Genomic DNA, 22,667 nt, shown 5'->3' on the forward strand with positions numbered 1-22,667 from the left:
CCCCCCCCCCCAAAAAAATAGATTACAAATGGGAAATGGTGAAATTAAGAGAAATTAGAAAAAAGAAATAGAAATTTCTCAAAAAAAGGAAATACAAATGGCCAACAAAGATATGAAAAAAAAAAATGTTCAACATCTCTAGCAATATAGGACATGCAAATCAAAACCACACTAAGATTTCATCTCCAGTCAGAATGGCAATTATCAGGAACACAAGAATAAATGCTGGCAAGGATATGGGGGAAAAGGTACATTCATACATTGTGGTAGGACTGCAAATTAGTACAATCACTATGGAAAGCAGCATGAGATTCCTCAAAAAACTAGGAATAGAACTACCATATGACCCTGCTATCTTACTCCTCAGTATTTATCCAAAAGAAATAAAATCAGCATACTATAGTGATACAGCCACTTCAATATTCATATTAGTTCAATTTACAATAGACAAATTGTGAAGTCAACACAAATGCCCATGAAAGCAACCAAAAAGTGTGGCATATATACAGAACGAGTGTTACTCAGCCATAAAGAAGACTGAAATAATAGCTTTTGCTGATAAATGGATGGAAAGGGAGAAAATTATGCTAAGTGAAATAAGACAGACTCAGAAAATCAAAAGCTGAATGTCTTGTCTTATGGGAAAACTAGAGCAAAATAAGAGAAAAGAAGTGGCAAGGGAGGGCATAGGATATCATAAAGACATAGGGAATACCAGTGGAGCAGGAAGAGGAAAAAGAGAGGGAGGAAAGAAACAAGGGAAAGGAATAGAAATATGGAATTTAAAAAATATCATATTATATACACATATAAATATATCTAAAAAATTTCACCTCTATGTATATATAGAAAATACCAATCAAAAATAACTATATAAAGGAGGAAAAGGAAGATCAATAGAGGAAAAGAGAGATACTGGGAGAGGAGGAGAAAAGGGAAGAAGGAAAATGGAGACTGAAACAAAATTCCTTGCATATATTATTTTGTCAAAAATGAACCCAAATACTATGTAAAATCATAATGCTCTAAGAAAAAAAATAAAATGGAAATAAGATTGTAATATTCATATTTTGCTGATCTACTATATATAGCATTGCAACATTGTCACATGAAAATGAAGTAATCTTACTACCAAATAGGAGATAAAGCCTACTTTGAGGTTATAACTTAAAATAGGATAAAAACTTTCTCATTTAGGCTATCTGAAAAACAAACCTAGATGTCATTTATTACATAGTTTAAGGGAAAACCAAACAGCTAATCTATATAAGCTAGCCCCACACTTGATGTAGGTCACACCGCTGGGACAGGAGCAGACAAAGTCAAAATTATGCGGATAGGATAAATTTTCCTAAAGAATATGTGTTATAATATAAGTAATATTCTGAACAAAGATATGACATTTGGATTTTACTTTTTTCAGTGACTGCAACATTTTTTTTAATCAACTGAAAATTACATACTTCCAAAAATTTCTTCAGGTTTAAATAACTCTAACAGGATATTAAATCATACTAAGAATCAGCATCACCATCAACTACAAAGTAGCCCTCCATTTTGCCTCTCCCTGATTCATGCCTTCCTGATTCATGTAAAAACATCAATAAATCAGTAGGTTAAAAAAAAGACCTTTTCATGGTAATGCAACCAAAAAGAGCTATTTTGGGAAAACAGAGAAGCAAACAGGAAGAGAAGAAACCTTTGGAGGGAGACTTAAGGCCACTGGAGAGAAGGAGAAATAGATTCAGGAACATCCTCTTGGCAAGAACAAGGGACAATGACCATGCCATTATCCATAAGTTAAAGTCCTTTTGGTCAGTGACAACATGCTAGCTCCAAATATACACAAGCTGCCACTTGATGTGTTACACATTTCATCTTTTGATTTTCTCCACTTAAGAAAAAGTCACAGCAGCCCAGTGCTGGGCTGGATCCCCAAAATCACAAAACCAAGCCATTTCTTTCTCATGTTCTTATTGATGGCCAATGGAATTACAGCACCATTTCCCATCCCATCATCCTTAAGAAGAGGGGTCCTTCACTTTAATTATCGTAACAGAACACATGAAACGCTGTTGCCCTACATGAAAGGTGTTTGACTGTACAAAACCTTTACACTGCTCCACTTGAAAGCAGTCACCTCACTGGATTTCACTGTGAAACTCCTCCTCCATCCCCCTCCCGGACTCCATATACTCTTTCTTCCAGTTCTGTTTAAAACATGCTTATCAACAACCACAAGAACAACGGTCTCATCATTTCAGCCACAAGCTGCAATTCCTTAGCTGACACCTGTCTTTCCTCCCCCTCCTCTGCTTCCTCTTCCTCTCTTGCTGGATTCACTTGTCCTCCTGGCCCAAAAGCCCCACACAGTGCTGGTTCTGAGCCAGACGCCCCGGGGAGGGTGCGTTCAGGTTCAGATGAAACAAGCCTGCCTTGGAGGAAAGACTCCCTCTTCTGTCCCAAGAAATAAGAACAAAGCCAGAAGCAACCTGCCAGACCCAAGTCCACTGCTTCTCCTATGGCCAGCCTACTGGGGCCCAGTCCCACTCACGAATCTTGAGAAACATCAGGAGGCAGCTCCTGCTAAGCAGAACACAGGCTGTGGAAACAGCTGTGCCCTGCCTTCTGTCTTACTGGATCTGTGACCTGTAGGTGGAGATCCTCCTAATGGCTGCTTCCCCAAGTGTAACACAGGAAAAATAATTCTTACATTATTTATTATACTGAGAATAAAAATGAGATAATGTATTTGGAACGTAGTAAAGGAACCCACAGAAGATATATTATAAGGCATCTTGGAAATCTACCCAGTAATTCTGTCCATCCACTGAGATTTAACATCACAGTCAAAGACAGTCTTCTTCTTCTTAACAGTCTTCATTTTAAAAGGTATTTCAGAGTCCAATTCCTCTAAGGTTGAAAAAAATTGAAGAAAAATACCAGCTGTCACTACAGCTTTTGTGCTTAAAATTTTCAAGTTAAGATCAGTCTTGATAGTAGCATGTTTTTGATATTTTCGAACAACACATGACTGTTATCTGTTATCTCTGTTTACTCGATTTTTATATGCTAGAAGAGAATATAATCAGGGTTGTCTATTAAACCAGAAATCATTCAATGAGATAGTGAAGACATATACTCACCGGGTGATATAGGCCTACTTGAACTTGGAGAAGGTGTGTAAGGGATTGGGCTGGACACAGTGCGAGGTCTTAATCCTTGTGCAGACATCTCATTAAAATACCTAAGAAGAGAGAAGAGGAAATGATTAGAACTGCATTTAAATCACTCTTAAGAGAGCCTCTATGAGAAAGTGTTTGGAGATCACACTGAAGTCAAAATCTGGAATGTTCAGAGTAATAATGTAGCTAGGAGACATTTATAACATGGACTCCCAAGTCACACTGCTCCACTGTTGGCAAACCTCTCTCTACAGGGGCAAAGGGAAGGGAATTCAGGATGACTTCTTAAGATGGAGGCCTGGTTACAGAGTCACATGATACACAAGGGCTATGCAGAAATTCCCCTCTTCTGTCCCAAGAAATAAAAATCCATCCATGTTTTAATGGTTGGGTGTGTGACATTTTTTCCCTTTTTTTCAGTACCGGAGATTGTACTCAGGGGCACTCAACCACTAAGCCACATCCCCACCCCTATTTTTTGTATTTTATTTAGAGACAGGGTCTCACTGAGTTGTTTAATGCCTCACTTTTGCTGAGGCGGGCTCTGAACTTGCAATCCTCCCGTCTCAGCCTCCCGAGCCATTGGGATTATAGGCGTGCACCATGTGCCTGGCTCCCAGAGGCCCTTTACTGCTGAGCTACATGTCACATCTCCAGCTCTTTTTATATTGAAACAGGATCTTGCTAAGTTGCTGAGGCTGGCTTCAAAACTTGCAAACCTCCTGCCTCAGCCTCCTTAGTCACTGGAATTACAGGCATATGCCACTGTGCCCAGCTTAATGGCTATGTCTGAATTGCAATTTGAAACTCAAAACCAAGGAAGGTCCAAAGTTTATGTCATCAAATTAAAGTTTAAAGATACATATGCCAAAGAACTGAATATCGCCTCTTTACGAGGCAAGCCATGTTTAAAACATGGCTACACATTAAAATAGATCAGAGGACATGAGTACCAAGCACCTTCAACTGGTCATGCAAAGCCACTCTTTGCTGAGTGTGACTTCCTAGATTTTAAAGTCACATCAGACATGAGAATGCTGAAATGTGATGGTGAAGAATATCAACTTTCACTATGTGAAAGTGAAATCACAAAGTGCTGAAGAGGGAAAATTTCTGCTTGAGAAACTTTTTGATAAACTTCATGGGCTTGTAGTCATGTGTGTGTGCACTCTTAACCCAAGGAAGATCTCAACCTTGATATTCAGCCAGTTCACAGAAGAAACTGAGGTGGCCACTTCTAAGCATGTTTATGGGACTTGAACAAAATCAGGCTCCTTGATTTCACAAGTATTTTAATTACATAGCCACCATTTATTCTTCCTCTTTAGAGCAGCTCACCATAGTGACACTGGGAAGGACCTCTCTTTGTATTCTACATCCAGGTAGGCAGTCACCACACCTCTTGTGGTCTGAAGTGTCATGATTTTCTTTCTCCCAAATGTGAGATCATCATTTCTAGAATGCACAGAAGTACTTATTGGGCAGCTGTACTATGGCTGGGGCAACTTGACCTACAAAAGGTAAAGCAGACTTTCTGGAGCAAATATCTGTTCTGGGAAAAAATATTCATCTGGAAGTTGGAAGTAACTTCAGTATTGTCACCACACTCAGAAGAAACTGTCCCTAGAGTATGTCTTATCCAAAATTGGGTACAGGATGCTGTGTAGGGTAACGTGGTCTGAGAATCAAGGTAGTTAATAAAGTAGTTAATAAGATGTTTGGTATTCTAGATAACATTATTAGTCAAAAGATCCTCAGGATTCCAGAGGATTTTTAGGGAAAAAGAAAATGGGGAAATGCCAGAAATGTATCAGTAAAATTTAGAATTAAAGATGACAGTTTTTGTAATATAAACTTTTCAGAAATGTTTATTCTTTTCAAATGAGAAAAAAATATTTTAAATGGGATAACCTACTATCCTCTTTTTATAAATGTCTTTTTTCTCATTTATAGACTCCCATCACAGAAAATCTTACATTTTTCTCGAAATTGTCCACAGGAAATAGATCAAAAGCTTTGGCAGCCCCCTGGATCTATGGCTTGGTGCTCATGTGGCTTAGGGTCCATACATGTGGCTTAATGCCTCACTTTTGCTGAGGCTGGCTTTGAACTCACCAACTTTGTCATCATTACTGCTACTCCTCAGACACCAGATAATCATACACTGACTGCTCAGTCGAGTTGGAGGGGCCACCAAAGAGGCTCGGTCTCACCTCTCACACTGAGATGTGATCCTAGCTCACAGAACCCTGATCCAGGGAATTTCCTTGCACAAAATTTCCTCACAGAAATGATCTGGTTCAGAGAAAAGCTAATCTCCTACCTATAGGGTTCTTGTTTTGTATTTCAATTTAGATCTATTGCTTATCTTCACAACCACTTTCCTCTGAAGTTCAGAGGAGGAGGTAGAAAAGAGAGATCTAGATGGGAGACAAAAGCTCAGACCATTTCCTCTAATTAACCAATGGATGACTCCCTCAGTTTAGCCCATTCCTAGTAAGACAGTGAGGAGGTTCAATGAATAGCCCCCTGCAGATGAAAAAAACAAAAAACAAAAAACTTTAGTTTTATTTTTAAAAGTACCATCAAAAAGGCTCAGAAGTTATCCACTGTGCTATGGCAAGTCTTTGAAATAGCCATGTGCATCTGTCTCTCCTTCAACCTACGGTAAACATTTGTTTCCTTGGGCTACACTACAGCTTGCTTATCCTTCTATGGGAATTTAGCTGTGCTTAAGCTTTATACAGCTTTAACACAGTCAACAATAAAGGCAAACTCAGCTTCCATTTCTTCCCCCACCAAATATCTTTAAATGGAATTTTTTTCTTTATTTTCTGTTTAAGGAAAGTGTCCAACCTCCTGCATTCATCCATTCTGCACATCTATTTTAATGGGGTGGCATTCGTCCTCACTGTTACCCCCTCGATGTTAATTAGATGTGCATTTAAGCCATCTAACATCACCATATCTAATAGGATACAAAGACAAGTCCTTTCTTCAGACCTCTTTTGGTTTTGTTTGTTTGTTTTAAATCTGATGACGCAGGACAAACCCACACCTTTCATCATCCATTTCTAAGCTGGACTCGCTCTCGGAGAGCTGTCGACAGAGGGCTTCTCTTCTCTCCATTTCCCTCTGCAGCTTCCTCTGCAGCCGCAAGTTCTCTTCCCTCATGTGACGTTCCTCCTCCAGATACTGGGCCATTTTCTCTGAATCTGCAAAGCCAGAGTTCTCAATTAAACCACATTTCACACAATTAGTAGCCAAATCTTAAAAAAAAAAAAAAAAGGAGAATCCAGGTCAGCTCCTACACTACAGAGAGGGCAATTACTCTGAGACAGTCTTTCTCTCTCTCATGCATACAGAAGAGATCTGAATTTGAAGTTTATTGCAAGCATCAAAATTTATCACTGATTTACATTTAGAAAAAAATACAAAAGGCAGTGCTGGGAGGTAGGCATCTTCATTTCCATTCCTTTGCATTCTAAGGAGCTTTAAGCAGAAGAGGAAATAGAATTGTAACTGAGTCTGGAGGTAATGGCTTCTCTATTGCTGGATCTGGAAGACAGGGGAGTCCAGTTAGGGAAATGGATTCTGCCACAGGATGCCCTCCAGGTACCACTTTGGCTGCTTCCTCCAGACACTGCAGATCACCTCTGGGGCCTGTCACACTTGTTAGCACAAGTATTGTCCCTGGAAAAGGAGGTGTGCAAAGAAGCACTGTGCTAGTAACGCTCAATAACAGTTAACATTCTCTTGATAAAAAACAGAAATTAACAGTAAACAAGAAAGTTTGAGACGCATAGTTGAAATATGCCTCATATGTAGTGTGTGATACTGTTGCTGTGACAGACGTTCAGTATGAGTCAGATGGCAGGTAGAGGTCTGGATACTGCCAGCACCTTTAGGGCTGGTGTCCTGCTTATGATGTACACCCAGTACACCCAGCCTCCAAGCTATACACAGGACCCAGGATGACCCAGGCAGATCCTCTTCCCCAGGATATGAAATGGGAAATTACATCACTATGAGGTCCCTGAATCTCCTTCTGCTAAGTTCCCTTGTCTTTCTGAGGTTACTGTTCATAGGATCATATCACTTTCTCAATAAAATGCAAAGCTCTCTCCTCTACTTTCTGGTTAACCTGAGATAGAATCTGCTGTAACCAAGTAAACAGAAAAATTTTAGTACAAAACTCAGTTATCTACCAATTATCTTGCTTTCTTTGTTTCTTCTTAGTCAATGGACTCAAGAAAAATAAAAATCTCCATGTTTCTCTCCTTTGAAAAACAGTTGCAAATTCAGGGATTATGTGAATGTCTCTGAGAGCTTTCTATTAGTGGTTACTACTCTGTATTATTGGCCAAGTCCAAATTAAAGAACATGGGAGGAACTGAATGCGGTGTGATGCTCTCCTACATCTGACCCTACCTGGATTCCCAGTGGCCATGAAATTTGTTTCAGCAACTCTGAAGGTCTAGCAGTTTCAGCAAATAACTTATGATGGTAACTGTTTAATGATTTCCAAGAACACAACAGTACAGAACGTTAAAAAGTTCAACATTCTTATTTTAGAATTTTTTTAAAAATTATTAAACACTATTATGTAGACTAAACACTAAATCCCCCAATTGTTTTCAATCTAGCTAGAAACCCTGCCGTCTAATCTAGACTCAAAAATCTCTTTAATTGAAGGCATGCTGGGAAAACACTTACAAAGTGCACTTTTAATATGAACAGTTTCTTTCTTCCCAAATACGAAAGTGTGCAGAATTTTTCACTTAGCTCTACTGGAAGCACAAGATGGGCCCCTGGGCTGGCTTACTGTTCCTAAGACACAAGGGTGACCATCACAACTAGTTGCCTTTCTCTAACATAAACAGAAAAGCCTCCTAGAATTGAAGACTCATTAGGTTCTCAGAACAGTTATTTAAGAGGAAGCATGTCTTTCAAACAAAAATGTCAATTATTTAGCACCTGGGGCATTAGCAGGGCAATACTGAAACAAAAATCTACAAGAATATTTCTTAAGTGAGGTAGGGTCCTACATCCCCAGGCTTGCTTGCTTGCTTATTCATTCATTCATTCTTTTTGGAGACAGGGTCTCAGTGGGAGGATTAGAAGAGTACCTGGCAATTCCACAATTCACTCAGATGCCAGAGGCACAGACAAGAACCCAGGTGGATGTCAAGGACCCAGGCATAGAGGGTGGCACCATCTCTACTGGGCTTACTTGCCCTACAGAGTCACCCACCTTCCTTCACTCCCTAGTATTCAAGGGCCACAGTTTGTATTTCCTCCATCTTTGGCTACCTCCCAAAATTTAGTCAAAAATACCATCAACTGAGGGCGACTTCCAGACAAACTTGAAAGAGGAGGCCCACAAAGGATCCTAACCTGGTCCATACATTTTGCATTCCCTTCTAATTTGATGGGTAGGAAATACCAATGCCCAGACCCCATCTGAGCCAATTAAATCAGAATCCCTGAGCATGAGAGGCCCAGCCACTGTTATAGTAAAGCTCCCAGCAGATTCTAATGCTCAATTAGAGCAAAGAACTATTGAGAAAGAGGATCAGGTTCACATGCAGTGGGACTTCCAGGTGGGAGCCAATGCCACATCTGCACCCATAGGAAGTACAAGTCAGCAAATCTAAGAGGGATGAGGCAGACGGTGAGGAAAAGCCATGGCTCATCCTCCAAGCCCAAAAGAACCAACTGCAGACAGTTAAAAGCCACTTGCTGCTGCTTTGGTTCAGCTGTTTTTGTCCTTATAAGCTCAGAATAGCACTTATGAATACCTGCGTTGGTATCTACAGTCTTTTCAGAGACCAAATTGTGTAGCAGGGAGAAAAAAGTAAAAATGAGAAATCCTTCCTCAACATTTTTCCCCAAGAAGTTTCCTTGGAGCAAAACAAGGCAAGTATAAAAGAACAAGAAAATGGCAAACTGACAGCACTGAAAAGAGCTCAGAAAGGTGCTCAAAGGTATTTGTCTACCCAACGCAGAAAAACTCAAAAACAGACAAATAATAGCTGAGAAATTTTTGATTAACCTCACATGTTTTCATGGTGTATAATAATTAGTATATAGACACCTGGGATACACATCAGAATTACTTGTGTTTAACATTAAAAAAAAAAAAAATTTTTTTTTTTTTTTGAGTGGTCCACACGCTCTACCCTGGTGTAAGTCCAGAACCTCTGTGGTGTTAGAATGATGGTCTGTGTCCACATGCTGAACCCTAACACCTATAAATGCTACTATTTTTCATGACAAAAGGAGCACTGCAAATGTGATTAAGGATTTTGACATGGAGAGATTATCCCAGATCATCAGGGTAGGCCCAACATGACCATAAGAACCTTGATAAAGGGAGGCAAGGGCCAGGTGTGGGGGTGTTCACCTGTAATTCCACTTGCTCAGGAGGTCAAGACAGGAGGATTGCAGGTTTGAGGCCAGCCTGGGCAACTTAGAAACATCCTGTCTCAAAAATTTTTTTTAATTAATTAATCAAGAGAGCTGGGGAAGTAGTTTGGTGGTAAAGCTCCCCTGAGTTTGAGCTCCAAAAAATTCCACCAAAGCCTGGAGCCCAGAAAGGCAGCAGCCTCTACAGGTTGGAAAAGGCAAGACCAAGGATCCCCTCAGTCTCTAGAGCCTCCCCACAGGAACACAGCCTGCTAACACTCTGATTATTAGCCCAGTGAGACCCACATCAGACTCCTGGCCTCCAGAGTTATTAGGTAATACATGTTGTTTTGACTACTATGTTGGGGTGATTTGTTCCATCAGAAATAGGAAACTTATATACTGTACTTCATAAAGAGGCTGAGTGCTCTTGATGTACCATCCCACATGCTAACCAAACCTGTGTAGGAGTTTGGACTAGAACTGGACTAGAGCTTAAAATGAACCTCAAGAAGAAACAAAGAGCCATTGAAATCTCCAATCACATTCTGTATGACCCTGCACAAGCACCTGGGATCTACACTGAAGGTATTCTTGCACAGGTATCAAACATGTATGCCAAAATGTTCTCTGTAGTTGTGGCCTTAAAAAGAGTCCTTTGGGATGGAGCTACTTAAATTATGGTATGATCAAAGGACCTAAGGCAGCTCTGTAAGTATTAGCTGGGGGAGGGGGGGAAATAAAAAACTTGCAAGACATAAAAAGAAAACACAAAGGTACAAAAAAGTATATTCATTTGTATGAAAGAATTTTATACACACAACTAAGTATTCAGAAATCTAGTTCCTTTGATTTCCAATGCAACATCTTGGCCTTTTCCAAAATATTAAGTATAAATAAATATCAAATGCATTTATTCCTCAAATACCATGAACAAATGTCAGATAAGACTAAATTTAATAGGAATGTAAACCCTCTATTCTCTGGCTACGTAAGTGCCTCCATAAGTGTATTGAAGACTCCTACACAGGTTTGGTTAGCACAAACTGAGAGATAAACATGGGAGAAAAAGATTAAAAAATACCACCTGCAATTCTGGACACTTCTGATATTATTTGGTTTATCTTCTGGAAGTATTCTAAACTGTTTGCTCTCCTCTACTGTAAGACTTAAAAAAATACATTCCAGGATGACAGATACATTTATGAAAACATCTTTCAGCAATAAATACAATATGAATTTAATTAATACAAAATGACCAGTAAATTGAGTAATACCATGTATTTGGTAAATATATTAAGTCAAGAGATTTAAAAAAAAAAAACCTCAGTGAAACAGGAGGCTACATACGCTGTAACTGAGCAGCTCTCAGTTGCTTCTTCAGCCTTTCCACTTCGTTCTTTAAAAATCTGATGTGACGCATCATGTTTTCTGGAGAATCAATCTCCATGGAGATATCTCTAGGTGATGGTGGAGCAGAGACAGGCTGGTCCAATTTCTCTTGCAGGATTCTTCATTGAAAAGAAAAATTTCAACAATGAAAACCATTTGCCATCAAAGGACAAAACAACATGCTAGCTGGAAATTTTGTTTTAAAATCAAGCTCCTGCAATTGCCAGAATTCCCAGGATTGCTTAACTCTCCTGCCCATTTTTAATTTGTTTGGTCATCCTAACTTGGTACTTTTGGTCAGAGGGCAGGGCTAAAAGATCTTACCTCCTATTTTTCTTTTGAATGACGACTGGTAATTCAGCCTTACTGCAAAGTCTCTAACATTTGGCTCTGATTATTATGCCTGGAATACAGTGGGCACTCAGAATTATCTGTTGACTATTTAACGTGTTGGTTTTAGTGCACAGAGATAATAAAGGAATTCCATTCCTAATGCTTTTGGTCAAACTTATGAATCTCCATGGAGTATGAGGATGAAGTCACATAAACACACTCATTTTTTTTTTTTTTTTTTTAAATGAACTGGGAATTGGACCCAGGAACACATTAGCACTGAGCTACATCAGCAGTCCTTTTTGAGACGGGGACTGGTGAAGTTGTTGAGGCTGGCCAGGAACTACCATTCCTCCTGCATCAGTGTTCAGAGTCACTGGCATTACAGGCATGCCCCATAATGCCCCAACAAGAAACAACTGATAAAATTTGTTTCTGCAAAACTGATGCCAAGGGCATGGCAAGGTGAACTGAGGCTCTTTTCTTCTGGCCAAAATAAGGCAAAAAGTTAAAAACAAAATTTAGTTAATACCTGGTGCTTCCACTGTTACAACAATTATCATTAGGTTGAAACCCTAAATCCTGATAGCTTTTGAGGTAAAAAAAAAAAAAAAAAAAAAAATGAACATTTCATACTTTTCAACTCAATAACTTCATATTTATATATTAAAAGTCTCCAGGTGCATTCTACAAAGCCTGAATGGTAACATCTTTAATCCCTTTCCATAAGCTGCTGGTGTCTCTGGGTTTTAACTTTTTACCTATGTTTGCCCAAGTACAAACTATGAATTAACTCTAGGTGTACTCTTTCTATAGAAAACTATAATGTCAAATAGTGTAATGGTCCCTATACTTACTACATAAAATATACTTCGTGTAATTAATTTATTAGTATTGCTATAACAAAATTTATTCAATTTTACATGAATATTCCTTACAGATGTATAATTTCCATTTTTCTTAAAGCTGTGTGGTATGTCTGTACTTGTTAATCTAGAGGTGATTCAAAACAACTTATGAAAGCGCATCCAAACAATATTTATGACAGAAGGAATTTGGGTGGCAAACAAAAGATTACGGTGAAGTGATTTAATACTTTCAAGACACTCATTTTTTATACTTATATGCACATCCCACAGACAGAACCTTCCTGCTATTCTTAAGCCCTGTCTCAACTACTCCCAAAGTACAGTGATTAAAACTGAAAGCCTATTGGCATCTTGCACAAAGGGGTTGAATAAACATTGGTTGTTGAGTGATAGTTCATACCCCTACGTACATTTAACAAAGATGCTTCACCTTAAGCGTGCATAGGCATTTCTTTACAGTAGGTTTTAAAACAGATAGTAATTCTTCTATTAAAGTCTCAGCCTTCCTAATTAAGAAAATTCTAGAGATGCATCATAATTGATAGCACACAGTATATCCTAAGTACTTTGGAGAGCAGCCGCAGTAAGCAGTTCAACAAGGAGAAAAGTTGCAATTACAACTACCTTGAAAACAATTCAAAGGTGAACAATAGCACCATGAAGAATTTTGTTGTTGCCTCATGACACCAAATGAACAGAAATTCTACTGAGGAAGAGGACAAAGTGCACAGAGGCGACCAATACAGGAAGGCTTCAGAAGACTTGACTTACTTTTTCCTTTGGCAAATTATAATGATGTGTGTCACCCAAAGAAATCAAATGTCCCGTTGTTCACCTTCAGTCACACAACCACACCCACACCCCACACTGAAGAGCAAGACTAAACAAACCGCTTTTCAGCTTCAAGTTTATCCATCCTTTTCCAGAGACGATTAACTAGTGCTTCTTGTTCTTGTTCCAATGTATTTTCAAGGTCAATCTTCTCCCGTCTCAACTAAAGGAAGGAAAAAAGTTTTACCCAAAACGGCAGGCTACTGAAACTCTGAGCATTAGGAACACCTTGCTTGGAGAACAGTGTAAATACATGACCAATCTTCTAGCACAGATATATTAAATGCTATCTAGCTCGCTCTTTCTCTCTTTTTTATGTAATGGGGATTAAACCCAGAAGTGCTTTAGCTCATCCCCAGGCATTTTATTACTTTTGAAAGAGGTTCTCATAAAGCTGCTATGTTGCTGAGGCTGGCTTTGAATGTGAGGGTCCTCCTACCTCTGCCTCCTAAGTTGCTGGGATTATAGGCCTGCAATACCACACTCTGCAAGTGCATCTAATTCTTAAACCTTACTCGAGAAAACCAACACAGACTCACTCTTTGATATGAATGCTTAATTGCCATCTGGCATATTAAATACTGAAGCAAGAAATTTAATTAATCAAGGATCTTGGAAATTCTTCTCTAGGTGAGTTTGGGGCATTCTGTTTACTAGGAGTATAGGACCTATCTGGACTTGTTCCTTGGTCCTACACATAGTTCAATGTTAAATCATGAAGGCTAAATTACCATTTATATAAATAACTCTAATAGGGTTGGAAATAGTTCTACATACTGGCTGATGTAGAGGAATATATACTAAGACAAAAAAAATAGCATGAAAAAGATAACATCAACTTCACTAGACTGGTTACTCTGAGATTTGGGGGGAAGAAGGAGAATTTGATTTGGGGGAGAGTGTGTATTTGGGGAGGGAATCCCAAACTATTTCATTTCATGAGATACTGTAAACATGGGAAAAATTCATTTATTAGTCAATATTGAACAATATACAATAATTACTGAGAATAATGCCAGATACTGGATAAAAGGGATACAGCAATGAACCAAGGCTTCAGAAATTTCTACCCTCATGTAAGTTCATTTAAGTGCAGACCAAGACAGTAAACGAAATAAGGATATATATGTGAAAGAGATCAGAAGAAAAAGAACTAGTAAAATAGTTGTAGAAATGACCAACCATTTGAATAACTTATTTTCTATAACTTTAGCAGCAACCAAGGCATCACAAAGGACTCCTGTAGTGACATTTCTCTCTCTCAAAAACACTACAGATTGAGGTGGTTATGATCATAGATCCTGAGTACAACGTCTGGTTTCAAATTCACAAATTCCACTTCCATCAACTACTAGTTAGAAAGACTCTAGGAAAATCACTATACACAATTTCCTCATTTACAAAATAGAGGATAAAAAATAATGTCTAGCTCATTAAGTTATTGTGAGCCTCTAAGTAAGTTAACTCCTGCAAATCATTACTGATTAGCACATAGAAAGTGCTCAATGGTTGTTGGCAGTGATAATTGCTGTCTCTGATTAGCTATTCTACTTCTGTCCCACTGTTCTAGAACACAAGCTCCACGAAGCCTCCACACTTGGCTGCTTTGTTAACTGATGTACTCTCGGTGTCTAGAACATCTGGCCATTTACAGACCATCAACAGATACTGGAAGGTTCTTGAACAAGGGAATGAGCCCAGATCACATAGATTGAAATCAGAGCTTCAAAATATTGTTTGCATGGTGGAATGTGACTTTGGAAAATAGTTCAAGGGCAAGAAGTGGAGAAGAGGCAGACAGTCAAGCATAAGTTTAAAAAAAAAAAAAATGCACCATCAACGTGGGAGCCAGCTAACATGCAAACATCCCCCAGATACTGAACAGATCCCACCTCCAGCAAAGAGGAGGAACCCTTGGATACCTCAACAGAACTCCCATTCACCTTGGTCAATCCCTGAGCTGATCAATTTTGGGCCCAGTTCAATCTATAATCATTTCTTTAAAGAAACACAATTTCAAGGAATTTACATAACCTCTGATGGCCCTGTGTTAAACTAAAAGTGAAAAGCAAGCATTACAAGAGGCCTCAGCTTGGGCCCTGATCAATTGAGTCAGCGGAGCATGGACGAAGACCTATGAAACCATGAGGTAAAATAAACTTTTCCCGCTGTAAATTGTGAATAAGAGGAAATTCAAGAAGGCCTCATTTTATAGAATGAAATGTGTAAAAGTAAGCCCAATTATTTCTCAAGTAGTCATGTAAATGCTAATCAGTAACCATGAAAAGCAAACTCTCGAAAAAGGTATCTTTATCCATGTAAAACTTATGAGTCACTTACAAATCACGACCCATGAGTATCCCACTTACCTACCCTGAACCTCAGCATCTTCACCTATGAAATGAGAAACCAGGCATAAGAGAACTCTGAGTTCCCTTTCTGGTTTACCCATCATATATTCTCTACACAATCTCAAGAGGCAGTTGTTCATGCTGAGCTAGTTTAGTCACAGACTCTATAAGCAGAAGTAGCAAAAGAGAACACCTAAATCCACCCTCTTATTTTAGAGATAAGGAACCCATAAGCGTGCAAGATGGCGTGACTGAGGCAAAGTAATACAAATGTAGGACTGGAGAGTGGTCAAAACAGCAGTCAACATTGCTGGGCACACCCAAGCAGTAAGCACAGTCCTCTTCAAATTCCTCCAAGGAGAAAAAATTGGATTTGCAGTAAATTACACAGTGGCCTGAAAGCTGTTATGATTTGGATAGGAGTGTTCCCCCGAAAAAACTCATGTTAGACAATGCAGGGATGTTCAGAGGTAAATGACTGGATTTTGAGAGCTCTAACCTAACAAGTGAATTGATATATTTGATGGATTAATAATTTGAAAGGACTACTGGTTACTGCAGGAGGGTAGAACACTGAACGTGTGCCCATGAGGATTACATCTTGTTCCTGCTGGCTCCTCCCTTACTCTCTCTCTCCGCTTCTTAGCCACCAGAGCCAAGTAGTTTTCCTCAGCCATGCCCTTTCACCATGATGTTCTGCCTCAGCGTGGGCCCTGATCAATGGAATCAGCTGACCGTGGACTGAGACCTATGAAACCATAAGATGAAATGAACTTTTCCTGCTGTAAGTTGTTCTTGTTAGGTATTTTGGTCACACCAACAAAAAGCCCATCTCTTTTGTCAACAGTCCTTGGAAGTAGCAGATTTGGTGGTAGTTAATGGAGAAGAAATAAGGACAGCTAAGGGAATTCAAGAAAGAATACTCAAAAACAGGTGATAAAAGGAAAAATACAAGCTGGAAAAACACGTGAATCTTAGGCATTTCTTGGGACCTACTGGTTAAGTTCCCAGCTATCAGTCTACTAACCACCCCAGACAATCAGGGTTACTTGGGTGTGAAATCTGGGTCTGCTGATCCCAATTTGCTCTAAAATTTATTTCCATGAAGTATACAACCCAGAAGGCCCCACCGTGGCAGTTTCCATTCTCCGGTATTTCATACTCTACACTGCCGTAGGAGTCTGTATTATCTTTAGCCTTACAAAGATCGGGGACCCTTGTTTTCTCAGCTTTAAGAATCTCAACTTGTCAGCAATGCTGAGGATCTATCATTGGCACTAGAGGCAGAGAAATGAAAGGAAATCATATTGAGCCCTATTCAATCATATTGAATAACTTCCCCCTTAAGTTCTTTATCAGGCACAACTCCTGCCCACCTAATTCCACATCGTATAGAATTACAGCCAAGTATACACATCAATTCTGCCAATTCAGAGTGGGAGACTTTCAGAGCTTATATTTTCCTGGACATTGTACAATCTTCAGGACAAGAAGTCAGAAACTCTTCCCTGAGATGGAAACATCTACCCTGTGATGCAATGCTTTTAATATTGTTATCCATCTGGAATAATCTTTCCAAGCTTGTTGTTTGCTTTTTATTTTAAATTAGATATTCATATATTAAGCATCAGCTTATCCATAGTCAAATATCTAATCCTCAGGTTGATGGCTCCCTTCCTGACTGTGATTATTATGCAGGTACCCAACACCAGTGGATAAGGCTGACTTGTGGAATATTCATTTAAAAGGCCAATTTGTAATGAAGTCAGTTCAAAGGACTGCCAAATTCTTTACTCCAGTTCAGTAGCTCCACTTCTCATTGCAGGTTAGTTAACATCAGCCAAGCATTCTTGTTATGTTCCTAATTATCCTCACAATGTTCTTCAATGGATGTGGCTCTGCTGAATTCATAGCCTGTCCTCCCTACATCATCTCAGCGGGCAGGTGCTGATTACCCCTGAGAAGCAGGAAGGTAGGGGCAGCCAAGGGATGGCACCCAAGGTTACCAAGCTTCTTCCTCACTGGTTTTTCCTAAAGAAAACTCTGACTCTGGGGTGGGAATAGGGAAAAGGATGCTTGACAAAAGCCTGATGAGAACTCTAGCCTCAGTATTGTGCTCTGCCACAGAATGTGAAAGGTTTCTGTGCAATTGTTCAATGTACTTTGAGGGATTTGGTCTGACCACCACTTTATCATCATTACCATGGGAAAATATAGTCGGAACTTCCAACATCTAACTCATTTATTTATTTAGGTACTAGAGATTTAACCAAGGGGCACTTTACCACGGAGCCACATTCCCAGTACTTTTTCATGGTTTTTACCTTGAGACATGGTCTTGCTAAGTTGCTGAGGCTAATCTTGAAGTTGTGATCCTCCTACCTCAGCTTACAGGGTTACTAGGATTAGAGTCATGCACTCACTGGGCTTGATTAGAAATGAATTTTTAAGTAGAACCACATTTAATTATTCAGATTGATAATCGTTTCTGAACTTACTTCCTCACTTTGACATGCTAATACACAATTCTGGAATAAATTTTGGAAAGTAGTCCATTACAATCAAGACATTTACTTATGTAGGCATAATGAAGAAAAGGAATAAAGGACATCACACAAACAGAACAGATAATACAGTTCGTTACAGCATATGATTAAAAAAAAAAACATTTAAAATGATAAAAGGAGTATACCTAATGTTTATAAAAAATAAACACAATACTCTAAGACCTACATTGACCAGACTCCTAGTTGAACAGATTTTTGTTGTTGTTGTTGTTGTTAATGAGAAAGAGGCAAATGAAAACAAGTGGGAGATGAGAATTAACAATTCCCCCAAAACCTTCCAAGTTGTCAGAAGGCCATTAACAGCTCAGCCCAATCTCCTATCACTTTATTATGTAATACAATTCATGTTAAATTATTAAAAATGCTAAATGGGAGGTACACTAGAATCACCTGGGGAGATGAAAGTTTAATATTCAGAAAATGACTAAATCAGAATCAGAAACATAAGCATTTTTTTTTCTGCTACAAGAGTAGACATGACAAAGGGTCTTGCCTCATTCCATTTTACTTTTCCATACACCTCAGTTAACCCAATGTGTACATATACATTGGAAAGCAGTAACTAACAGGACTTTTAAGGAGACTATTAAAATATATCCATGCTGGGAGTGAAAGAGGAAGTACTAGAAATTAGAATGGAGCGAACTATGTTACATATATATATGCATTATGAATATATAAAAAATGGACCCCACTATTCTATAAAACATATATAATACATGTAATATATTTTATAAAAATAAAATATATCAGATGCAACTGACACAAAAATAGCTAAGAACAATGAACAGTGGTCCTTGCTCCACAGCAAACCTTTCACAAATTAAAGCAATAGGAAAAGAAACTTAAGCGCAGTCTACATCAGCTTTTGCTTAGGTAACTGGTGGAATTTTTCTCAGTCCTGGCAACTCTCCTCCTAGGCTGGAAGACATCTGACCCTTGCCTTCTGGAAAATATTCTTAAAAAAGAAAAGAAAAAAGCAGCCAATTTGTGTTACAGATGATTTAAGACAGGTGTTCATAGATCACAGAAACCCTCAAGGTACTTATTTGATTAATCAAGCTGCAACTGTCTTCAGAATCCAAAACATGTTCTAGGACATCCCCATGACTCATACAATGCTGAGGACAGAAAGAGCCAAGGAAGTCTGCTAGTGAAAAGCAAGAAAAAGAAAGAATGATGGTCACTTTTAAGTGTAGGTTACAATCACCACCAAAAATAAATTTATCTATATACATCAGAATATAATGATAAAGCCAAAAAAATCAGAAAGCAAAATATATATGGTTGTCCTTTGTGTAAAAGCAATAATGTTGATATTTTATCTGCCTATCTTTTTCCTACCCCGCCCAATTTTTTAATGAACAGCTACTATTTTTAATAGAAAAAAATTAAAAGACATCTTAAAAATCTGTTTCCTTATATAAGTAGTAGTATACCCAGTAATAGTAATTCATTAATAGAGTATTAAATTATACATATTATATCTCAAAGGAGCCAAGTGGCTCTTAGAAAGATAAATGCAGTGAAGTTTCAACTTCCTGGAAAAGAGAATTTTCTAGAAGCTCAAAATGAGCCATTATTACACCATACATCCTTTTTTTTTTCCCTCCAAAGATTGGGAGCCAAGCATGATGGAACACACCTGTAATCACAGCAATTTGAAAGGCTGAGGAAGAAGAATCCTAAGTTTAAGGTGAAACTCAGAAACTTATGGAGACCCTGTCACAAAATAAATAAATAAAAAGGTCTGGGGATGTAGCTTAGGAGTAAAACTCAGCTGGTTGAATCCCCAGTACCCAAAAATTTTTTTTAAAGGGGGGTGGAATTTTATTCTTTAAATTATAAGATTTGTTCTCTGAAACTAACAACATCATGACATAAAAATATTTTATTAGTATATGTAAAAATGATCCTATTTTATAATTGACCATCTCAGTAAATCTTGCTTCTGTTCAGTGATGCTGAGAGATGAATATTTATTTATTTAGGTACTGGAGACTTAACCAAGGGGCACTTTATCACTGAGCCACATTCCCAGTACTTTTTCATGGTTTTTACTTCAAGACATGGTCTAGCTAAGTTGCTGAGGCTGCCTTGAACTTGTGATCCTCCTGCCTCAGCTTATCAAGTTTGCTAGGATTAGAGTCATATACACACTGGGCTTGATTAGAAATGAATTTTTAAGTAGACCCACACTTAATTATTCAGATTGATATGGTTTCTGGACTTATTTCCTCACTTTGACATGCTAATGCACCAATTTACATACTGGGTTCATAATCTGGGGGGATTTTCAAGCAAACAACATTGATGGAAAGCAGGTTTCAAGGTATTGGATGTATGAGACTGTATGAAAGAGAGTGTGGGGTGGTTTTTTGTTGGTGTCTGTTTGGGTTTTTTTTTGTTTGTTTGTTTGGGGCAATATATGGAGCCCAATGGAGAAATCCTTGGGAAATAAGTCATATGTGTAACTGTCACAGGCACACTATTCCATCAGTCCATTATCTAAAACAAGATTCAAGAAAATAACCTTAGGGAAACGTCTTGCAGACCTGGCAGGAGGCCAGTGCATCTCCATGTGTGTGTGAGAGAGAGGGTGTTAGGAGATGAGGGTGGAAGGAGATGCACTTTTATCCAAAATGGAGGTTTCCTTGATTAAAAAATAATTTCTTTCTTGTCTTTACTATAGTCATCAAACTTTCTCAAGGAGCAGAGTTATTTATAATGCTTTCAAATGGTACACAGAAACCAGCACTATTACAACAGATTCTTCCCACTTCCAGAATTTTCAAGAAATACCTTGTTTCCCCAACAATAAAAAGATCAGGCAAGGATGAAAACCTGAATGTGAACCTGAAGATACTCGATTCACTGCTGCATAAGTCACAATGACACAATTATCTGTGAAACTCACTAGTTTCCATATCTACTAAAATCAGCATAAGACCTTCACGGCAACTGCAGCCATGACAGTTAGGTTTGCATTTTGAATCAGTTACCTTCTAGACAACAAGACAGAAAGGCACCTAGTACCTTAACACCATCATTACCATTTTTAACACCTGAAGAGTCGCTGTTCTAAGAGTTTGAAACTAATACTTTTCTTTCTGATAGAACTTACACTAAATATTCCCCTGCAACTGGGCAAAGGGGAGGGAAGTTAGGGAAGAAACAGGGGGGACAGGAAAGATGGTGGAATAAGATGGATATCAGTATCCTAGGTATTTGTATGACTGCACATATGATGTGATGCTTGCTACATCATGCACAACCAGAGAAATGTAAAGTTATACTGTAACTGTGTACAATGGATCAAAATGCATTCTGCTGTTATAGATACCTAATTAAAATAAATAAATTAATTTTTAAAAATGCACAAAGCTGTGGGCTCCTGCTGTCTGCAGGTTTCTGTAGAATGTGGCTGAGCTCCACCTGCTACTGCCATGACCCATGGACAGAGTCAACCAGATAGACTGGCAATAGGCTAAAAAGATAACCGTGTATGATGACCTGGGAGTGGAGATCAGCAACTCAAAAAACAGAAGGCTGGTCCCAAAGCTTCCAACTTCCACAGTCTCAGCTTCAGATAAAGAAGGCAGCTCACTCAAGTAAAGAGGCAAAGGACAAAACAAAGTATAGCCCTTTCCCCAGTCACCGGCCTAAAGTAAAGAGGCTCCTCAGACAACTGGCAAACTGTGTTACCATCACACATAACAGCTGGCCTGCAGGACACTGTTACCAGTGGGTTTTCTGCAAAGTTGTGACTCCCTTAGCTGATGAATATGATCCTGTGTTTCCTAATGATTATGAGAAAGGAGTGAAGTGCCAAAGGGAAGATCAAAAGAAGCTGTGGGACTAGAAAGACATGGGAAACAGAAGACTTAGAGAAAAGAGGTGTAGAGACAGGAAGCCAGTGAGTTCTCAAGGCAAACAGACCCAGATTGTGATGAGAATCAAGATTACTAGGTAGGAGGAAAGGAAGTGTAGGAGGAGCTGCCATCGGCTCACCCACTTCTCTTGTAGAGGAAGACAAAGAGTTATCCCAGGATTTTCCTTAAGGAGAGGACTCAAGTCCTCGATCACAGTCTTCCAAAGCTGCTACTCCTTCGCAAGTGTATGATGAACGAACGGGGTAGACCAAGGTCTCCAATCAGGCCTGGCAACTCCTTCTTTGCTAACATGGGTGGCACAGTAGCACATAAGATCGTGAAGAGCTATGGCATTGGGAAGGCCAGGGTCTAGAAAGCACTAGCAGAAGCTGAGCACCACACTGCTGCTGGAGAATACCAGCAAGCAGGATGGCAAGGTCATTGTGGGTGATGCCACAGAGAAGAATGCATCCAAGGCATCAGATTCAAATCCATTAACTGAAATACTCAAGTGTCCTACTAAAGTGGTCCTACTGAGGAACATGGTTGGTATACAAAAGAGGCAGATGAATACTTGGAAGTTGAAACCAAGGAAGAAATGTTTAAAAATATGCCAACATTGGAAAAATGTGTGATAGCTGAAATTCCTGGTGCCCCTGATGATGAAGCAGTTATGAATATTTTTAGAATTTGAGAGAGTCAAATCACCAATTAAAGCTGAACAGGAGGTATTTTGGTGGAAGGGCAGTAAAAGCATGGCTTACAATTTAAATAAATTCAGGGTCTTGGATTTGGCAGAATGAGTTTGATTTTAATAACTAGAGTCATCTCTAATGATCTTTAAATGAGCTCAGACAGA

At 38.9% G+C, this 22,667-nt stretch overlaps 1 protein-coding gene and 1 pseudogene across 1 annotated transcript in view; one reads left to right on the forward strand and one right to left on the reverse strand.

Moving 5' to 3' along the window:
• Positions 1-22,667, reverse strand: part of Ccdc6 (coiled-coil domain containing 6) — a 272,197-nt gene that overhangs the window by 178,072 nt on the left and 71,458 nt on the right. Inside the window, exons 4-7 of the mRNA XM_015504671.2 lie at positions 13,078-13,181; positions 10,944-11,104; positions 6,244-6,400; positions 3,147-3,247 (exon numbers count right to left, since the gene is read on the reverse strand). Of these exons, the coding sequence (XP_015360157.2) occupies positions 3,147-3,247; positions 6,244-6,400; positions 10,944-11,104; positions 13,078-13,181 (523 nt within the window). The remainder of the gene's footprint in view (positions 1-3,146; positions 3,248-6,243; positions 6,401-10,943; positions 11,105-13,077; positions 13,182-22,667) is intronic.
• LOC107158200 lies at positions 15,299-22,611 on the forward strand (annotated as a pseudogene).

Source organism: Marmota marmota, unplaced genomic scaffold, assembly GCF_001458135.2.
Source record: "Marmota marmota marmota unplaced genomic scaffold, marMar, whole genome shotgun sequence".
Taxonomy (NCBI): domain Eukaryota; kingdom Metazoa; phylum Chordata; class Mammalia; order Rodentia; family Sciuridae; genus Marmota; species Marmota marmota.